We start from the raw sequence: 17,687 nt of genomic DNA on the forward strand, positions 1-17,687 counted from the left end.
TGGAATATGCTCGGAATATTACAATTAGGTTAGGAAGGAGTTCTCGAAAGAGTTTCGGGTTCCAAAAACGTAACAACGGTTGATGTCGGTTGGTTCCCGTTTTTATAAAATAGATTTTAATTACCCGAAAAAAGATTTTAGAAATTTCATATGATTCTTATAAATCCATAAACCAACATAAAAATAATTAGGAAGATATGACAATTATCTATATTTTATTTTGGACATATAAAAATTAAAATACTCAATTAATATTATTTTTGAATATTCAAGTACAGATAACACTTAACAATTAGCTCACAGAATAGATACTGAATACACATAATAATTATATAATAGCAAAAATAATTACACGATATATCCCGGATATTACACCGCCAAAAACCCGGCACGGCACGTCCGACACACTCGTTTGGCCACCACTAGCTGCAACACAGGAAAACATGATAACAAGAGATGTAATTCTTTACAATTTTGAGGGTAAAAGACTAGGAAAGGGATGAATTTTCAAAATAGGGAGTAGAAACTATAATATACATAGATATAAGATCTTTCTGTAAGGCTTTTTTCTGACACATCATGATTTTATATGATTTTCAAGTGAGTGTTAGAATATAATTTAAGATCCAGTTGAAGTATTAATCTATCACTTTAAAATTTTAGATAAGTGGATTAACAAATAATACAACTTCTACCCATTTTAGAATAGTACTAGGTACCGAGAATCCTTCCACAAAATCTTCCTGGAACGACGTGGTGTGACATTTGTCATGTTCTACATTGTGAACAACGTGATGTGACATTTGTCACATTTTACTTTGTGAACGCATATATATGCACACGGGTCTGATATTATTATTAGGAAACTTACCAACCATGCGCCTTACACATTTGGAAACAGATTTTATAAGTTCAATGGTAGCAAAGAAGTAGGGATGCAGCTTGTTGTTGGAAATGCCAAAGCAACTGTTCAAAGTAGTTTTTCATCTGTCTAGTTTCAATGTTCAAATCCCAGATGAATCTTTAATAAACAGTTCTAAATAAACCTATTTGCAGAAACTGGCCTCAAAGAGCTCGTGTCACCACATTGGACGAAAGATGACAACAATATTTTGTTTCAACAACAAATTAAGTCTGTATTGCTGCTCTTATATGAGACTAGTACAATAACTGAAATCCAATGCAAAACAAACTTTGATTAAGTAGGTACTTTCCTCTTATTTAAGTTTTAACTTGAAGAAGGCTATAAACTGAGTTCTTGGATCAAAGCATTCAAATCTGAGTAAGACGATCCGCCTTGTTCAATGGCCTTTTTTGCCATCTCTTTAAGTCCCTTGCATCGGTTTCTTCTGTCCTCGGCCTCTTCACCAACAAGTATACCTCTCACAGCCGTCTCCACTGCATCTCTTTTTATGTTCCCTCCCCCTACCATAACACCCCATTCCTTGGCACCGACAGGAACACCAATGTGGAGAACATCGGTAATCAACTTCTCATTATAAAATTGCTCCGCGCCCAAAGGCCATGTGACCATTGGTACCCCAGCAGCTATGCCTTCAAGAGTTGAGTTCCACCCACAGTGTGTCACAAAACCTCCTATAGCTTTGTGATCAAGAATTAGCACTTGCGGTGCCCATCCTCTAATTATTAGGCCTTTCCCTATCATTCTTTCCTCAAATTCTTCTGGCATCCAGTCTTCGGGTTCATTGTCATCTGTCCCCTTCATCACAACCCATATGAATTGTTGCTCGGAAGCTTCAAGTCCCATAGCAATCTCATGTAACTGCTTACTTGGGAATTTGCCTACACTTCCAAAGCAAATGTATACAACTGAGTTCGGGCTTTTAGAATTCAACCATGTCAAGCATTCATCTTCAGTTATAGCTGCTTGCTTCCCTCTTTGTACTTTTTCTTCGAAACTTCTATTGCACAATGAAAGTGGACCTATATGCCATGCCCTCCTATTCAAAACATTCCTGTAATAATCAGCATACTCGGATTCTAGCTCGTAAAAGCTGTTTACAATGACTCCATGGCTTCTCTCAGATTCTAATGCCTCGGTTAGCACCTTGGCAAACTCTGTCTCCCTCTCTTCTCGTAAATAAGGTGGGATTTGACTTAAAAACAACTTCACTTTATGCGGAAGGTTAGGCACAAAAAATTCATCGGAGGCATTTGTTAAGTTCTTAAATGGCCTGTGGAGCCTCACCTGTTCTTCAGCACACGAAGCAAAGAAGCTTGATCCATAAAAAATCAACCTCGGGATATTAAATCTGGCAGCGGAATCAGTAGCCCATGGGAAGAATAAATCAGCAACAAGACAATTAGGATGACATTCTTGGAGAAGCTGCTCTAGTTGTTCTTTCAGCATCCATGTTGCAGCAAGAAAAAGCGGGAGCATAGCAGGAGAAGGAATCTGATCAATATTTTCACAATCTTCAGGCAAACCGTCTACTTTTGGAAACTTAAGAATTTTGATACTCATTTGAAAACCCGAATCATTACTCTTCTGTACTCCTTTAGCAAAAGCAGGAGCATTGAGAGGCGTCGTGATGATGGTGGAGTGCACACCGCGAGAGGCAAACAGCTTAGCCATGTCAAGTATTGGGATCATGTGACCATGAGCCATAATAGGGAAAAAGAAAACCTGAAGCTGAACCATTTTACAAGAGAATTTGCAGATATTACTAGTACTATATGAACACAATGACAGGAAGATGAGAATGTTACAATAAGCTTAAAGAGACTACTAGCTTTCTGGCAGGTGTCATATAATTCGACATCTTTTCAACATATGCTGCCCCTACCCCGTAAAAGACAGATAAACAGAATCACATTCGAGCACTTCAAAATTTGTGTACACGAGTTCTTGGTCATTTCACCGGTGTTGAGTTAGTTGTGGGACACAATGTCCATATCAAAGTAAGTGTTCAACAGAAGACAAGCGCATATGAATCATCTGACCATGTATTTCTAATATCTCCACCCCTTCTTTGATACTCATTTAAACGTTTTAAATTTGCAATCCTCACATTAAGGGCAAACGTTCCTCGTAAGCTGTTAAAACTGGAAAGTTCTATATTTCTGTTAAAATGAAACGTTCCTCGCAAGACGTTTTAAATTTGCATGATTGTCTGAGTTGGGCTAATAGGCTAATCTGAGTTGGGCTTAACCAGTACTCTAATCTTAGACCAAGAACAAGCATTCTCACTTCTGAGCTCAAGCTGAACTGCAAATTCATCCAAGGACGCATCAATAATGAAACCATCACAAGATCATGAATATGTGTAGTGTTTCATATCATCATATGCTCAAAGGGTCACATGAACATCCTAAAACAAAGACATTCTCGAGAAATCCAGAGCTAGACTGTTAAATGTCGCGAAATTAGAGCATAAATAAGATTCAGTCATTCTCGAGAATTCTATTTTCAAGTTTAAGTCCCCTGACAAGTCCTACATCTCTTAGGACTTTTCACTTCTATTTTTGCCATCTCTTTAAGTCCCTTGCAGCTGTTTCTCCTCTCCTCGGCCTCTTCCCCAATATTCACTTGCCACTTGCCAGTCTTCCACTTCCACCTGCAAAGCAACCTGCTACTCTGCAAATCTACAAATTTGCAACAGTCACGGACTCAACATTCATTAATTCATACGCTCCTCTACAGCTTTTTAACATCTTTTTTTCTCTCCCTATAAAACACATTCGATCCACCCCACTCTGTCCACTGCATTCCTCTCTAATCTCTCTCGTCTCTCTTCTCTGCTCTTATCTACTTTGTGACTTTAGTACTCCTCTCACTCACTCACTGAGTCATTGTGAATCTTTTCTCAAGTTTGTAGATTTCTGATTAACTTAGTAATTTTCCCGCGAGTTTAAAAAAAATCTGGCGACCCATGGAACCCGGTAAAGTTTTGTTAATTTTTTTAATTTTTTATTATATTTTTCAAAATTAATTATGTTCGAATTATGTAAATGTCTGTGTTATTTTTAATTATATGTGTTAATTGTGTTCTGTCTATTTGTATTCGATTATTGCATGTTTAAAAAATATTTGTTTTATATTTTCTTTTTTTATTCGAATGCATCTGTAGGTTAAAATCAAATTAATTTTTTATATTTAAATTTTGCAGGTAGTGTTTCTAGTGCAAGACATTCATCACATGTTTGGAACTATTTTTCGAGAGAACCAATGACGGAAGAACCAAATAAATTCAAAGTATTTTGTTTACTTTGTATTCAAAATGGTTGAAACCCACCCCTTTTACTCACTCTAAGGGGTCCAGTACGGGAACACTTGATAGGCATTTGCAAAAACATCACGACATTACGAAGCGAAGTCATGAAAGTGGAATCGCACGTATAGGTTCACCACAACAAACACAAATTAGGGGGTTTCGTGACATCGTCTCCCGGTGGAGGTATGCCTTTCGTTTATAATAGAGATAGAATGGTCGAATCGTTTGCTACTTATCTTACGTTAGATAAAATGCCTTTTTCTCACGCCGAGAGTCCAAATTTAGAAAATATGATTAAAGAATCAATTAACGCGGTATTTAGAAGAATTCCTAGAAAAACAATTAAACGTCACACACAAAAACAGTATTATCGTCAACAAGCACAATTAATTGAGTATTTTCGTGATTATGATGGTATGGTTTCTTTAACTAGTGATTGTTGGAGTCCGAGTCAAGGTGAGCCATTTATTTGTGTTACGGTTCATTGGATCGATTCAAACTATTTTTTACAAAAATGAATAATTGTTTTTGATGTTATGGACGAGTCACACACCGGCTATAACATAAAACAAAGAATTGTAGAAACAATAACCGAATTTAATTTGCTTCACAAGGTGTTTACGATATCTTTGGATAATGCCTCGTCAAATAATAAAGCCATGTTTATATTAAGAACGATATTCCCACGGTTTTAGATGGTGAATTCTTGCATGTTCGATGTTGTGCACATATAATTAACCTTTCGGCTCAAAAAGGAATTTCGGAAATTACTCATTTTTTAGAACCCATTAGAAAAATTATTAAATATTTACGTATATCACACACATTAAGGAGAGAATATAAAAAATTATGCAAAGCAAATGGGTTAAGGCCGAAAAAATGAGGTAATGATTGTACCACGAGATGGATTTCTACTTATAACTTATTATGTGAAGCAATTAAATAGAAGGTAGTTATCACCAAATTATATAATTCTGATTCCAGAAATTAAGTGGAGGATAGATTGATTAACGAATCTATGTGGGATTTGACAATTAAAGTTCGTGATTTGCTTGAGTGTTTTGCACATGCTACTAAATTTTTTTCTTATGTTTACGAACCAAATGTACATCATGTTATTATTGAGTGTGTAAATATTATTACTACTTTACAACAATTTGAAAATGATGATCGCTTTTCTGCAATAGTTATCACAATGAAAAGAAAGTGGATTGAGTACTTTACCGAATTTCCTTATATTTATGGTATTGCATGTCTTCTTGATCCCGGTGTTAGAAAGGAGGGTTTAGAAAATATGTTAGAACATTACTATCAAGTGTTAGGAGTTTCATATAGTCATGCACTTTATATACAAAATTGTTTAGACTTATTACATCGTCTTATAGATATATATACTCTAAGAACTCAAAATATTGTACCACCTAAAACTAGTAGTGTTAGTAGATTTAATAGTACTATTTCGGGAATCTTAACTAAAAAACAAAAGTGTAGAATTTCCGCTACGACTTCCACACATATTTCTTCTTTTAGTATGACTCGAGAGTTTTTTCTTATAATTATGAGTTAGACGAAGATTTTTCAATACTAATGTGGTGGAAAAATCATGAGAATCAATTTCCGCTTTTAGCTAAAATTGCAAGGGATATTTTAGTAGTTCCCGCCTCCACAATTGCGTCCGAGTCCGCTTTTAGCGCAGGTAGAAGAGTGTTGGACGAAAAAAGATCAAGTATTGCACTGGACGTTGTAAAGATATGTGTTTGTAAAAATGATTGGAATCAAGCTGCAAAAAGATAACAAGGGAGAAAAAAAGATGATTCGGATAGAGAAGATGATATTTGGATGACAATGGACACTTCATCGGAATCAGGCACGTAAACTACCAACGAACAACAAGAATAAGAAGAATTTGTATAAATAAATAGTGGATTAGATTGAATATTTTGTTATGTATTTTAAATTTCAATTGCTTCGTATTTTTTTTAAAATGTAAATGCGATTTGTTCCGTTTTTTAGAGAGGAGTCCTCTCAAACTTTTTGTAAATCTTTTTTTAATTAATAAAATTTATAGAGGTATCGTCCTCTTTTATTTATTTAACACATTTTATTATTATAAGTTCAGATGAATATTTAATATAATTTTGGAAAAAAATAAAATCGAGATAATTATCGATACAGTTGTAAGTTGTTTACAGTTTAATTGTTATAATTTATAACTAAAATAATTGCAACTTGCACAAACAGATTGTAAAATGAGTTGCTTGATTATTATAATATATTATAACTAAATGAATAGATAACATGCCAGCAAGTGGCGACCATCCATTGTTTATATAATAAAAAAACTAACACACGTTACACTTAGACGCATTAATTGACAGTGGCAACCTTCTTGTTTAATTCTGCAACTCGTCCCAACCCGTGTAGCCCCGCAAATCACCGACTCGCCCCGCCAACCGCAGACACGCCCCTCTTATAGCCTTAAATTTTTGCACTTCTGTCTTACATTTACCTGACCCGTGTAGCTAGTATAAACTGCGAGCTGCACGCGATTTCAACTTCCCTGACTCGGCACGAACCCGACACGTATCGTACAGTTAAACGTGTCATCTACGAGTCCTGATTGAGGAGACTCGGCCCGCCTGTGGCGCCCTCCAAACCCGGATCAGAAGTTTGGGGTCCACACACACACCTTAATTATAACCTGCTTATAACAATAATAAAGATAATAATAATATATGCAATGACCCTACTTACCAACCACCACAGACCGCAACAGGTTAAAGTATGCACACAAGCCAAACACACTAATATATTACAAACCGTTCAAATCCCAACTATTTCAAATTCAAACTGAGTATTAAACATTATTACAAATTTTTACAAACTTAAATTATTCCAAAAGAAGCCTACTAGCTCCGCTTTCTCAATCTGAACCCCTAGCTCTCGCGCTGGACTGGGGATCCTCTTTACCAACTGGTTCCTTTTTAACTGGAAAGAATATAAACAACATCGCACAAATGAGCTAACTAGCTCAGCAAGTCACAATGACAAAACTGAGAATAATGATCATCATGTGAATATGGTTATGATATCAAGTGAACAATGGATTATGATTTAGAATTGGATATTATACTTTTAATTTAAAAACCAAGGTTAGGCTGCTGATCAGTCACGCACTAACCCCGAGCAAGGCACACAGCATTGCTCTAACTACTGGATCCAAGGCACACATTGGCCTAACTTGACCATTATATGGTCTGACCACGAATCTGGTCCACAATTTTATAAAAACAATCCAATTCTAACATAATAACAGAATATGCAATAATAAACAATAACCGAAATCATTAACAACAATAAATGTTTAACAATGAAAGGGTTTCAATCCTTGTAAGGATCAATAAGGCAATTTAAAAGCTTGGATGCTAGGTAATGAAAGAATTGGATAACAAAGGAATCAACGTTTCAAGGTTTCAAGGATTTAGTCTTTCAAAGTATAAGATACCATGGGTTGAGTATATAATAGTTCATTTCAGTGTCCGGTATTTAGTTTGTATGTATTTGTGGAGTAGTATCGTAGATTTGTGGTTCTTGTTTGGGTATACAATAATCAATGGATTAGAAAGAATATGATTCATGGCTCAAGAAAAATAACTGAAATCAGGATTTAGGTTTCTGTGCTTCAAAGCACTTGCAATATCACAGGATTATCAAGTACTACAATATCTCGAGAAAGTTCAGAACACTTGCCTGATATTAGCTTACTACACTGCACTCGTTTCCAATCACAACCGTCTTACTCTTCAACTATCTGTTTCCCTTTCTTACGTCTTGCCTCCTCTGCTCACATATCATAAGCATCTATCAATAATTTACTCATGGAATTCTATTCAATACATACTTCTATCTACCCTTCGGTTTACCCAAATCCGATTAACGGATTGAAAGTTATGCAATAATCAAGTAAACACCGAATATATAGACCGATAGTCAATTAACAAGTCACATATAGCACATAATACATCACGTAATCAATGATATATTATTTATAAAGAAGTCTCGGGTCATAAATAGGCTTTCTGATATTTAAAATGATTTTTAAAACATTTTTCGGAATTAAAACGGGCCGTTGGATCAATTTCGGGTTAATAAACAGGGTTCGGTTGGCCCATTCTGGCTCCGAAATAATTTTAGAATAATTATCGAGCCTTGGAAATAATTTAGAATAATATTTTAAAGCTCCAAAACTATTTTTCAGAATTTTTAAATCATTTTTTAAATAATTAAATCTAATTAAATAATTAACTATAATCAATTAATAATTAATTAAATCAATTAATCAATTAATTTTCGAATTAATTGACCAATTAATCAATTATAAATTAACTGAAATTAATTAACTAATTAATTTAGATTTATTTGTGAATTAAAAATAATTTTCAGAATTAAAATAATAATTTTTAGAATTTTCAGAATTTAAAAAATGAATTTTTATAATAAAAATAAATAGAAAATATGATTTTTAAACATTTTATAAACAAGAATCCTAAATTTGCAAAGTCTGGAAACTTCAGGGACCTAACTGCATCGTTTTCAAAAGTTGGGGTACTAAACTGTAATTTTCCAGCCCTTCGCCGGAAAACAGTCGGGTTCGCCGGAGAACACGTTCCCGGCGTCCTCACCCCACCAACACCTCCAGATCACATCTACACAACACCAGGAACACAACCATGCAATCAATTCATCCTAACAATCCCTGAGTTGGCCGGAATTTGGCCGTGAAGTTTTCCAGTTTCCGGCGAACATCGGAAAACTTCAAAACACAACTCCCTTCTCTACAGACCTCGTTGGTTCATGAAACTTATACGACTAGATTGCAAATTTCACAGAGAATACAACCCACTATAACACAACATCAATCTATCACAGAATAAGAAACCCCCAAATTTCAATTAAGAACATTCATACGGGTTATAAACCCTAATTTTGAAATTCGAAAATCAAACTCAAATTTGAACATGTTATTGAACTCCAAATCAGACGTATGACATATGAAAATCATCAGGAAAACAAGCTCTACAACATGCAATCATCAAATCATACAAACAATCATCCGAACAAAATTTCATATTTTTAATAAAATAAATTCGAAAATAAATAAATTTTTAGAAAAATAACCTTGATTTCTGCAGTGAAACAAAGCTCAGAATCTGATAGAACACTTCAAATCCTTCGTTTTGGTTACTCAAGCTTTGAAAACAGAGATCGGTAACGCCTTCGTTTTGCTGTTTGATTCTTAGAACAGTTTTAGGAAATTAGGGTTTTTCTCTGAAAATAATATAATTAACTATCTGCAAATGATTTTGATACGAAATAAAATACGGTAAAAGGCTATTTATAATTACGGAAAATTTGTATCCCGTTGGATCATTCCGGATATAAAACGGTACGTTTATTTGTAAAAACTGATCCAAACGGTATCGGTTTTCGGGATAATTATCCAAATCAGTACAATTTGTACTGCGGTCTTGGTCTCAGCGCCTGGTTACACGTATTACGAAGTGATAATTGTGATAGTTTAATAAAAAGCTCCCGTTTATCGAAAATACGGGTTTTATTGATTTACCGAAACGAATATTGTATCGAAAATGTTGCGCCGGGACCCGCGCAGGACAAACCGTAAGCCAGATCGAAAAAGTCGAAACATGGAATATGCTCGGAATATTACAATTAGGTTAGGAAGGAGTTCTCGAAAGAGTTTCGGGTTCCAAAAATGTAACAACGGTTGACGTCGGTTGGTTCCCGTTTTTATAAAATAGATTTTAATTACCCGAAAAAAGATTTTAGAAATTTCATATGATTCTTATAAATCCATAAACCAACATAAAAATAATTAGGAAGATATGACAATTATCTATATTTTATTTTGGACATATAAAAATTAAATACTCAATTAATATTATTTTTGAATATTCAAGTACAGATAACACTTAACAATTAGCTCACAGAATAGATACTGAATACACATAATAATTATATAATAGCAAAAATAATTACATGATATATCCCGGATATTACACCGCCAAAAACCCGGCACGGCACGTCCGACACACACGTTTGGCCACCACTAGCTGCAACACAGGAAAACATGATGACAAGAGATGTAATTCTTTACAATTTTGAGGGTAAAAGACTAGGAAAGGGATGAAGTTTCAAAATAGGGAGTAGAAACTATAATATACTGCAACACAGGAAAACATGATGACAAGTGATGTAATTCTTTACAATTTTGAGGGTAAAAGACTAGGAAAGGGATTAAGTTTCAAAATAGGGAGTAGAAACTATAATATACATAGATATAAGATCTTTCTGTAAGGCTTTTTTCTGACACATCATGATTTTATATGATTTTCAAGTGAGTGTTAGAATATAATTTAAGATCCAGTTGAAGTATTAATCTATCACTTTAAAATTTTAGATAAGTGGATTAACAAATAATACAACTTCTACCCATTTTAGAATAGTACTAGGTACCGAAAATCCGTCCACAAAATCTTCCTGGAACGACGTGGTGTGACATTTGTCACGTTCTACATTGTGAACAACGTGATGTGACATTTGTCACATTTTACTTTGTGAACGCATATATATGCACACGGGTCTGATATTATTATTAGGAAACTTACCAATCATGCGCCATACACATTTGGAAACAGATTTTATAAGTTCAATGGTAGCAAAGAAGTAGGGATGCAGCTTGTTGTTGGAAATGCCAAAGCAACTGTTCAAAGTAGTTTTTCATCTGTCTAGTTTCAATGTTCAAATCCCAGATGAATCTTTAATAAACAGTTCTAAATAAACCTATTTGCAGAAACTGGCCTCAAAGAGCTCGTGTCACCTCATTGGACGAAAGATGACAACAATATTTTGTTTCAACAACAAATTAAGTCTGTATTGCTGCTCTTATATGAGACTAGTACAATAACTGAAATCCAATGCAAAACAAACTTTGATTAAGTAGGGTACTTTCCTCTTATTTAAGTTTTAACTTGAAGAAGGCTATAAACTGAGTTCTTGGATCAAAGCATTCAAATCTGAGTAAGACGATCCGCCTTGTTCAATGGCCTTTTTTGCCATCTCTTTAAGTCCCTTGCATCGGTTTCTTCTGTCCTCGGCCTCTTCACCAACAAGTATACCTCTCACAGCCGTCTCCACTGCATCTCTTTTTATGTTCCCTCCCCCTACCATAACACCCCATTCCTTGGCACCGACAGGAACACCAATGTGGAGAACATCGGTAATCAACTTCTCATTATAAAATTGCTCCGCGCCCAAAGGCCATGTGACCATTGGTACCCCAGCAGCTATGCCTTCAAGAGTTGAGTTCCAGCCACAGTGTGTCACAAAACCTCCTATAGCTTTGTGATCAAGAATTAGCACTTGCGGTGCCCATCCTCTAATTATTAGGCCTTTCCCTATCATTCTTTCCTCAAATTCTTCTGGCATCCAGTCTTCGGGTTCATTGTCATCTGTCCCCTTCATCACAACCCATATGAATTGTTGCTCGGAAGCTTCAAGTCCCATAGCAATCTCATGTAACTGCTTACTTGGGAATTTGCCTACACTTCCAAAGCAAATGTATACAACTGAGTTCGGGCTTTTAGAATTCAACCATGTCAAGCATTCATCTTCAGTTATAGCTGCTTGCTTCCCTCTTTGTACTTTTTCTTCGAAACTTCTATTGCACAATGAAAGTGGACCTATATGCCAAGCCCTCCTATTCAAAACATTTCTGTAATAATCAGCATAATTAGGTTCTAGCTCGTAAAAGCTGTTTACAATGGTTCCATAGCTTCTGCTCTCTGATTCGAATGCCTCAGTTAGCATCTTGGCAAACTCTGTCTCCCTCTCTTCTCGTAAAAAAGGTGGGATTTGACTTGAAAACAACTTCACTTTATGTGGAAGGTTAGGCACAAAAAATTCATCGGAGGCATTTGTTAAGTTCTTAAATGGCCTGTGGAGCCTCACCTGTTCTTCAGCACACGAAGCAAAGAAGCTTGATCCATAAAAAATCAACCTCGGGATATTAAATCTGGCAGCGGAATCAGTAGCCCATGGGAAGAATAAATCAGCAACAAGACAATTAGGATGACATTCTTGGAGAAGCTGCTCTAGTTGTTCTTTCAGCATCCATGTTGCAGCAAGAAAAAGCGGGAGCATAGCAGGAGAAGGAATCTGATCAATATTTTCACAATCTTCAGGCAAACCGTCTACTTTTGGAAACTTAAGAATTTTGATACTCATTTGAAAACCCGAATCATTACTCTTCTGTACTCCTTTAGCAAAAGCAGGAGCATTGAGAGGCGTCGTGATGATGGTGGAGTGCACACCGCGAGAGGCAAACAGCTTAGCCATGTCAAGTATTGGGATCATGTGACCATGAGCCATAATAGGGAAAAAGAAAACCTGAAGCTGAACCATTTTACAAGAGAATTTGCAGATATTACTAGTACTATATGAACACAATGACAGGAAGATGAGAATGTTACAATAAGCTTAAAGAGACTACTAGCTTTCTGGCAGGTGTCATATAATTCGACATCTTTTCAACATATGCTGCCCCTACCCCGTAAAAGACAGATAAACAGAATCACATTCGAGCACTTCAAAATTTTTGTACGCGAGTTCTTGGTCATTTCACCGGTGTTGAGTTAGTTGTGGGACACAATGTCCATATCAAAGTAAGTGTTCAACAGAAGACAAGCGCATATGAATCATCTGACCATGTATTTCTAATATCTCCACCCCTTCTTTGATACTCATTTAAACGTTTTAAATTTGCAATCCTCACATTAAGGGCAAACGTTCCTCGTAAGCTGTTAAAACTGGAAAGTTCTATATTTCTGTTAAAATGAAACGTTCCTCGCAAGACGTTTTAAATTTGCATGATTGTCTGAGTTGGGCTAATAGGCTAATCTGAGTTGGGCTTAACCAGTACTCTAATCTTAGACCAAGAACAAGCATTCTCACTTCTGAGCTCAAGCTGAACTGCAAATTCATCCAAGGACGCATCAATAATGAAACCATCACAAGATCATGAATATGTGTAGTGTTTCATATCATCATATGCTCAAAGGGTCACATGAACATCCTAAAACAAAGACATTCTCGAGAAATCCAGAGCTAGACTGTTAAATGTCGCGAAATTAGAGCATAATAAGATTCAGTCATTCTCGAAAATTCTATTTTCAAGTTTAAGTCCCCTGACAAGTCCTACATCTCTTAGGAAGAAAGATGGCAATATTGTCCGTATTGCTGCTCTCTGAATATATACCAATGACAATGTGCCGTTGCCACTGGAAGTCTCAAACGTTGAAGTTCTGACATTTTTATATTAGACTAATGTAATAATCAAAAGCCAAAGCAAAACAAACTTGAAAGCTATTGTTGCTCTTATTTTTATTCTAAAAGGAAGAAGGAAATAAACTGAGTTCTTGGATCAAAGCATTCAAATCCGAGTAAGACGATCCACCTTCTTCAACAGCCTTTGTTGCCATCTCTTTAAGTCCCTTGCATCTGTTTCTCCTCTCCTCGGCCTCTTCCCCAATATTCACTTGCCACTTGCCAGTCTTCCACTTCCACCTGCAAAGCAACCTGCTACTCTGCAAATCTACAAATTTGCAATAGTCACGGACTCAACATTCATGAATTCATACGCTCCTCTACAGCTTTTTAACATCTTTTTTTCTCTCCCTATAAAACACATTCGATCCACCCCACTCTGTCCACTGCATTCCTCTCTAATCTCTCTCGTCTCTCTTCTCTGCTCTTATCTACTTTGTGACTTTAGTACTCCTCTCACTCACTCACTGAGTCATTGTGAATCTTTTCTCAAGTTTGTAGATTTCTGATTAACTTAGTAATTTTCCCGCGAGTTGAGTAATTTTCCGGCGAGTTTAAAAAAAATCTGGCGACCCATGGAACCCGGTAAAGTTTTGTTAATTTTTTTAATTTTTTATTATATTTTTCAAAATTAATTATGTTCGAATTATGTAAATGTCTGTGTTATTTTTAATTATATGTGTTAATTGTGTTCTGTGTATTTGTATTCGATTATTGCATGTTTAAAAAATATTTGTTTTATATTTTCTTTTTTTATTCGAATGCATCTGTAGGTTAAAATCAAATTAATTTTTTATATTTAAATTTTGCAGGTAGTGTTTTTAGTGCAAGACATTCATCACATGTTTGGAACTATTTTTCGAGAGAACCAATGACGGAAGAACCGAATAAATTCAAAGTATTTTGTTTACTTTGTATTCAAAATGGTTGAAACCCACCCCTTTTACTCACTCTAAGGGGTCCAGTACGGGAACACTTGATAGGCATTTGCAAAAACATCACGACATTACGAAGCGAAGTCATGAAAGTGGAATCGCACGTATAGGTTCACCACAACAAACACAAATTAGGGGGTTTCGTGACATCGTCTCCCGGTGGAGGTATGCCTTTCGTTTATAATAGAGATAGAATGGTCGAATCGTTTGCTACTTATCTTACGTTAGATAAAATGCCTTTTTCTCACGCCGAGAGTCCAAATTTAGAAAATATGATTAAAGAATCAATTAACGCGGTATTTAGAAGAATTCCTAGAAAAACAATTAAACGTCACACACAAAAACAGTATTATCGTCAACAAGCACAATTAATTGAGTATTTTCGTGATTATGATGGTATGGTTTCTTTAACTAGTGATTGTTGGAGTCCGAGTCAAGGTGAGCCATTTATTTGTGTTACGGTTCATTGGATCGATTCAAACTATTTTTTACAAAAATGAATAATTGTTTTTGATGTTATGGACGAGTCACACACCGGTTATAACATAAAACAAAGAATTGTAGAAACAATAACCGAATTTAATTTGCTTCACAAGGTGTTTACGATATCTTTGGATAATGCCTCGTCAAATAATAAAGCCATGTTTATATTAAGAACGATATTCCCACGGTTTTAGATGGTGAATTCTTGCATGTTCGATGTTGTGCACATATAATTAACCTTTCGGCTCAAAAAGGAATTTCGGAAATTACTCATTTTTTAGAACCCATTAGAAAAATTATTAAATATTTACGTATATCACACACATTAAGGAGAGAATATAAAAAATTATGCAAAGCAAATGGGTTAAGGCCGAAAAAATGAGGTAATGATTGTACCACGAGATGGATTTCTACTTATAACTTATTATGTGAAGCAATTAAATAGAAGGTAGTTATCACCAAATTATATAATTCTGATTCCAGAAATTAAGTGGAGGATAGATTGATTAACGAATCTATGTGGGATTTGACAATTAAAGTTCGTGATTTGCTTGAGTGTTTTGCACATGCTACTAAATTTTTTTCTTATGTTTACGAACCAAATGTACATCATGTTATTATTGAGTGTGTAAATATTATTACTACTTTACAACAATTTGAAAATGATGATCGCTTTTCTGCAATAGTTATCACAATGAAAAGAAAGTGGATTGAGTACTTTACCGAATTTCCTTATATTTATGGTATTGCATGTCTTCTTGATCCCGGTGTTAGAAAGGAGGGTTTAGAAAATATGTTAGAACATTACTATCAAGTGTTAGGAGTTTCATATAGTCATGCACTTTATATACAAAATTGTTTAGACTTATTACATCGTCTTATAGATATATATACTCTAAGAACTCAAAATATTGTACCACCTAAAACTAGTAGTGTTAGTAGATTTAATAGTACTATTTCGGGAATCTTAACTAAAAAACAAAAGTGTAGAATTTCCGCTACGACTTCCACACATATTTCTTCTTTTAGTATGACTCGAGAGTTTTTTCTTATAATTATGAGTTAGACGAAGATTTTTCAATACTAATGTGGTGGAAAAATCATGAGAATCAATTTCCGCTTTTAGCTAAAATTGCAAGGGATATTTTAGTAGTTCCCGCCTCCACAATTGCGTCCGAGTCCGCTTTTAGCGCAGGTAGAAGAGTGTTGGACGAAAAAAGATCAAGTATTGCACTGGACGTTGTAAAGATATGTGTTTGTAAAAATGATTGGAATCAAGCTGCAAAAAGACAACAAGGGAGAAAAAAAGATGATTCGGATAGAGAAGATGATATTTGGATGACAATGGACACTTCATCGGAATCAGGCACGTAAACTACCAACGAACAACAAGAATAAGAAGAATTTGTATAAATAAATAGTGGATTAGATTGAATATTTTGTTATGTATTTTAAATTTCAATTGCTTCGTATTTTTTTTAAAATGTAAATGCGATTTGTTCCGTTTTTTAGAGAGGAGTCCTCTCAAACTTTTTGTAAATCTTTTTTTAATTAATAAAATTTATAGAGGTATCGTCCTCTTTTATTTATTTAACACATTTTATTATTATAAGTTCAGATGAATATTTAATATAATTTTGGAAAAAAATAAAATCGAGATAATTATCGATACAGTTGTAAGTTGTTTACAGTTTAATTGTTATAATTTATAACTAAAATAATTGCAACTTGCACAAACAGATTGTAAAATGAGTTGCTTGATTATTATAATATATTATAACTAAATGAATAGATAACATGCCAGCAAGTGGCGACCATCCATTGTTTATATAATAAAAAAACTAACACACGTTACACTTAGACGCATTAATTGACAGCGGCAACCTTCTTGTTTAATTCTGCAACTCGTCCCAACCCGTGTAGCCCCGCAAATCACCGACTCGCCCCGCCAACCGCAGACACGCCCCTCTTATAGCCTTAAATTTTTGCACTTCTGTCTTACATTTACCTGACCCGTGTAGCTAGTATAAACTGCGAGCTGCACGCGACTTCAACTTCCCTGACTCGGCACGAACCCGACACGTATCGTACAGTTAAACGTGTCGTCTACGAGTCCTGATTGAGGAGACTCGGCCCGCCTGTGGCGCCCTCCAAACCCGGATCAGAAGTTTGGGGTCCACACACACACCTTAATTATAACCTGCTTATAACAATAATAAAGATAATAATAATATATGCAATGACCCTACTTACCAACCACCACAGACCGCAACAGGTTAAAGTATGCACACAAGCCAAACACACTAATATATTACAAACCGTTCAAATCCCAACTATTTCAAATTCAAACTGAGTATTAAACATTATTACAAATTTTTACAAACTTAAATTATTCCAAAAGAAGCCTACTAGCTCCGCTTTCTCAATCTGAACCCCTAGCTCTCGCGCTGGACTGGGGATCCTCTTTACCAACTGGTTCCTTTTTAACTGGAAAGAATATAAACAACATCGCACAAATGAGCTAACTAGCTCAGCAAGTCACAATGACAAAACTGAGAATAATGATCATCATGTGAATATGGTTATGATATCAAGTGAACAATGGATTATGATTTAGAATTGGATATTATAC

The 17,687-nt window shown here is 35.2% G+C and overlaps 2 protein-coding genes across 2 annotated transcripts; both read right to left on the reverse strand.

The window, feature by feature from the left end:
• Positions 1–854: 854 nt before the first annotated feature.
• LOC141682793 (scopoletin glucosyltransferase-like) lies at positions 855–2,805 on the reverse strand. The gene has a single exon (XM_074487488.1). It carries the CDS (start codon positions 2,660–2,662, stop codon positions 1,244–1,246), a length of 1,419 nt encoding a protein of 472 aa, XP_074343589.1. The 5' UTR covers positions 2,663–2,805; the 3' UTR covers positions 855–1,243.
• An 8,055-nt stretch (positions 2,806–10,860) lies between these two features.
• On the reverse strand, positions 10,861–12,863 carry LOC141682773 (scopoletin glucosyltransferase-like). Its single transcript, XM_074487466.1, has one exon. The coding sequence runs from the start codon at positions 12,714–12,716 to the stop codon at positions 11,295–11,297; it is 1,422 nt and encodes a 473-aa protein (XP_074343567.1). The 5' UTR covers positions 12,717–12,863; the 3' UTR covers positions 10,861–11,294.
• Between the last annotated feature and the right edge of the window lie 4,824 nt (positions 12,864–17,687).

The sequence above is a fragment of the Apium graveolens genome, chromosome 9, assembly GCF_009905375.1.
Source record: "Apium graveolens cultivar Ventura chromosome 9, ASM990537v1, whole genome shotgun sequence".
Classification (NCBI taxonomy): Eukaryota; Viridiplantae; Streptophyta; class Magnoliopsida; order Apiales; family Apiaceae; genus Apium; species Apium graveolens.

Coding starts and splice junctions, on each gene's coding strand:
- LOC141682793 (XM_074487488.1), bottom strand. CDS start 2,662: ATGGTTCAGCTTCAGGTTTTCTTTTTCCCTATTATGGCTCATGGTCAC.
- LOC141682773 (XM_074487466.1), bottom strand. CDS start 12,716: ATGGTTCAGCTTCAGGTTTTCTTTTTCCCTATTATGGCTCATGGTCAC.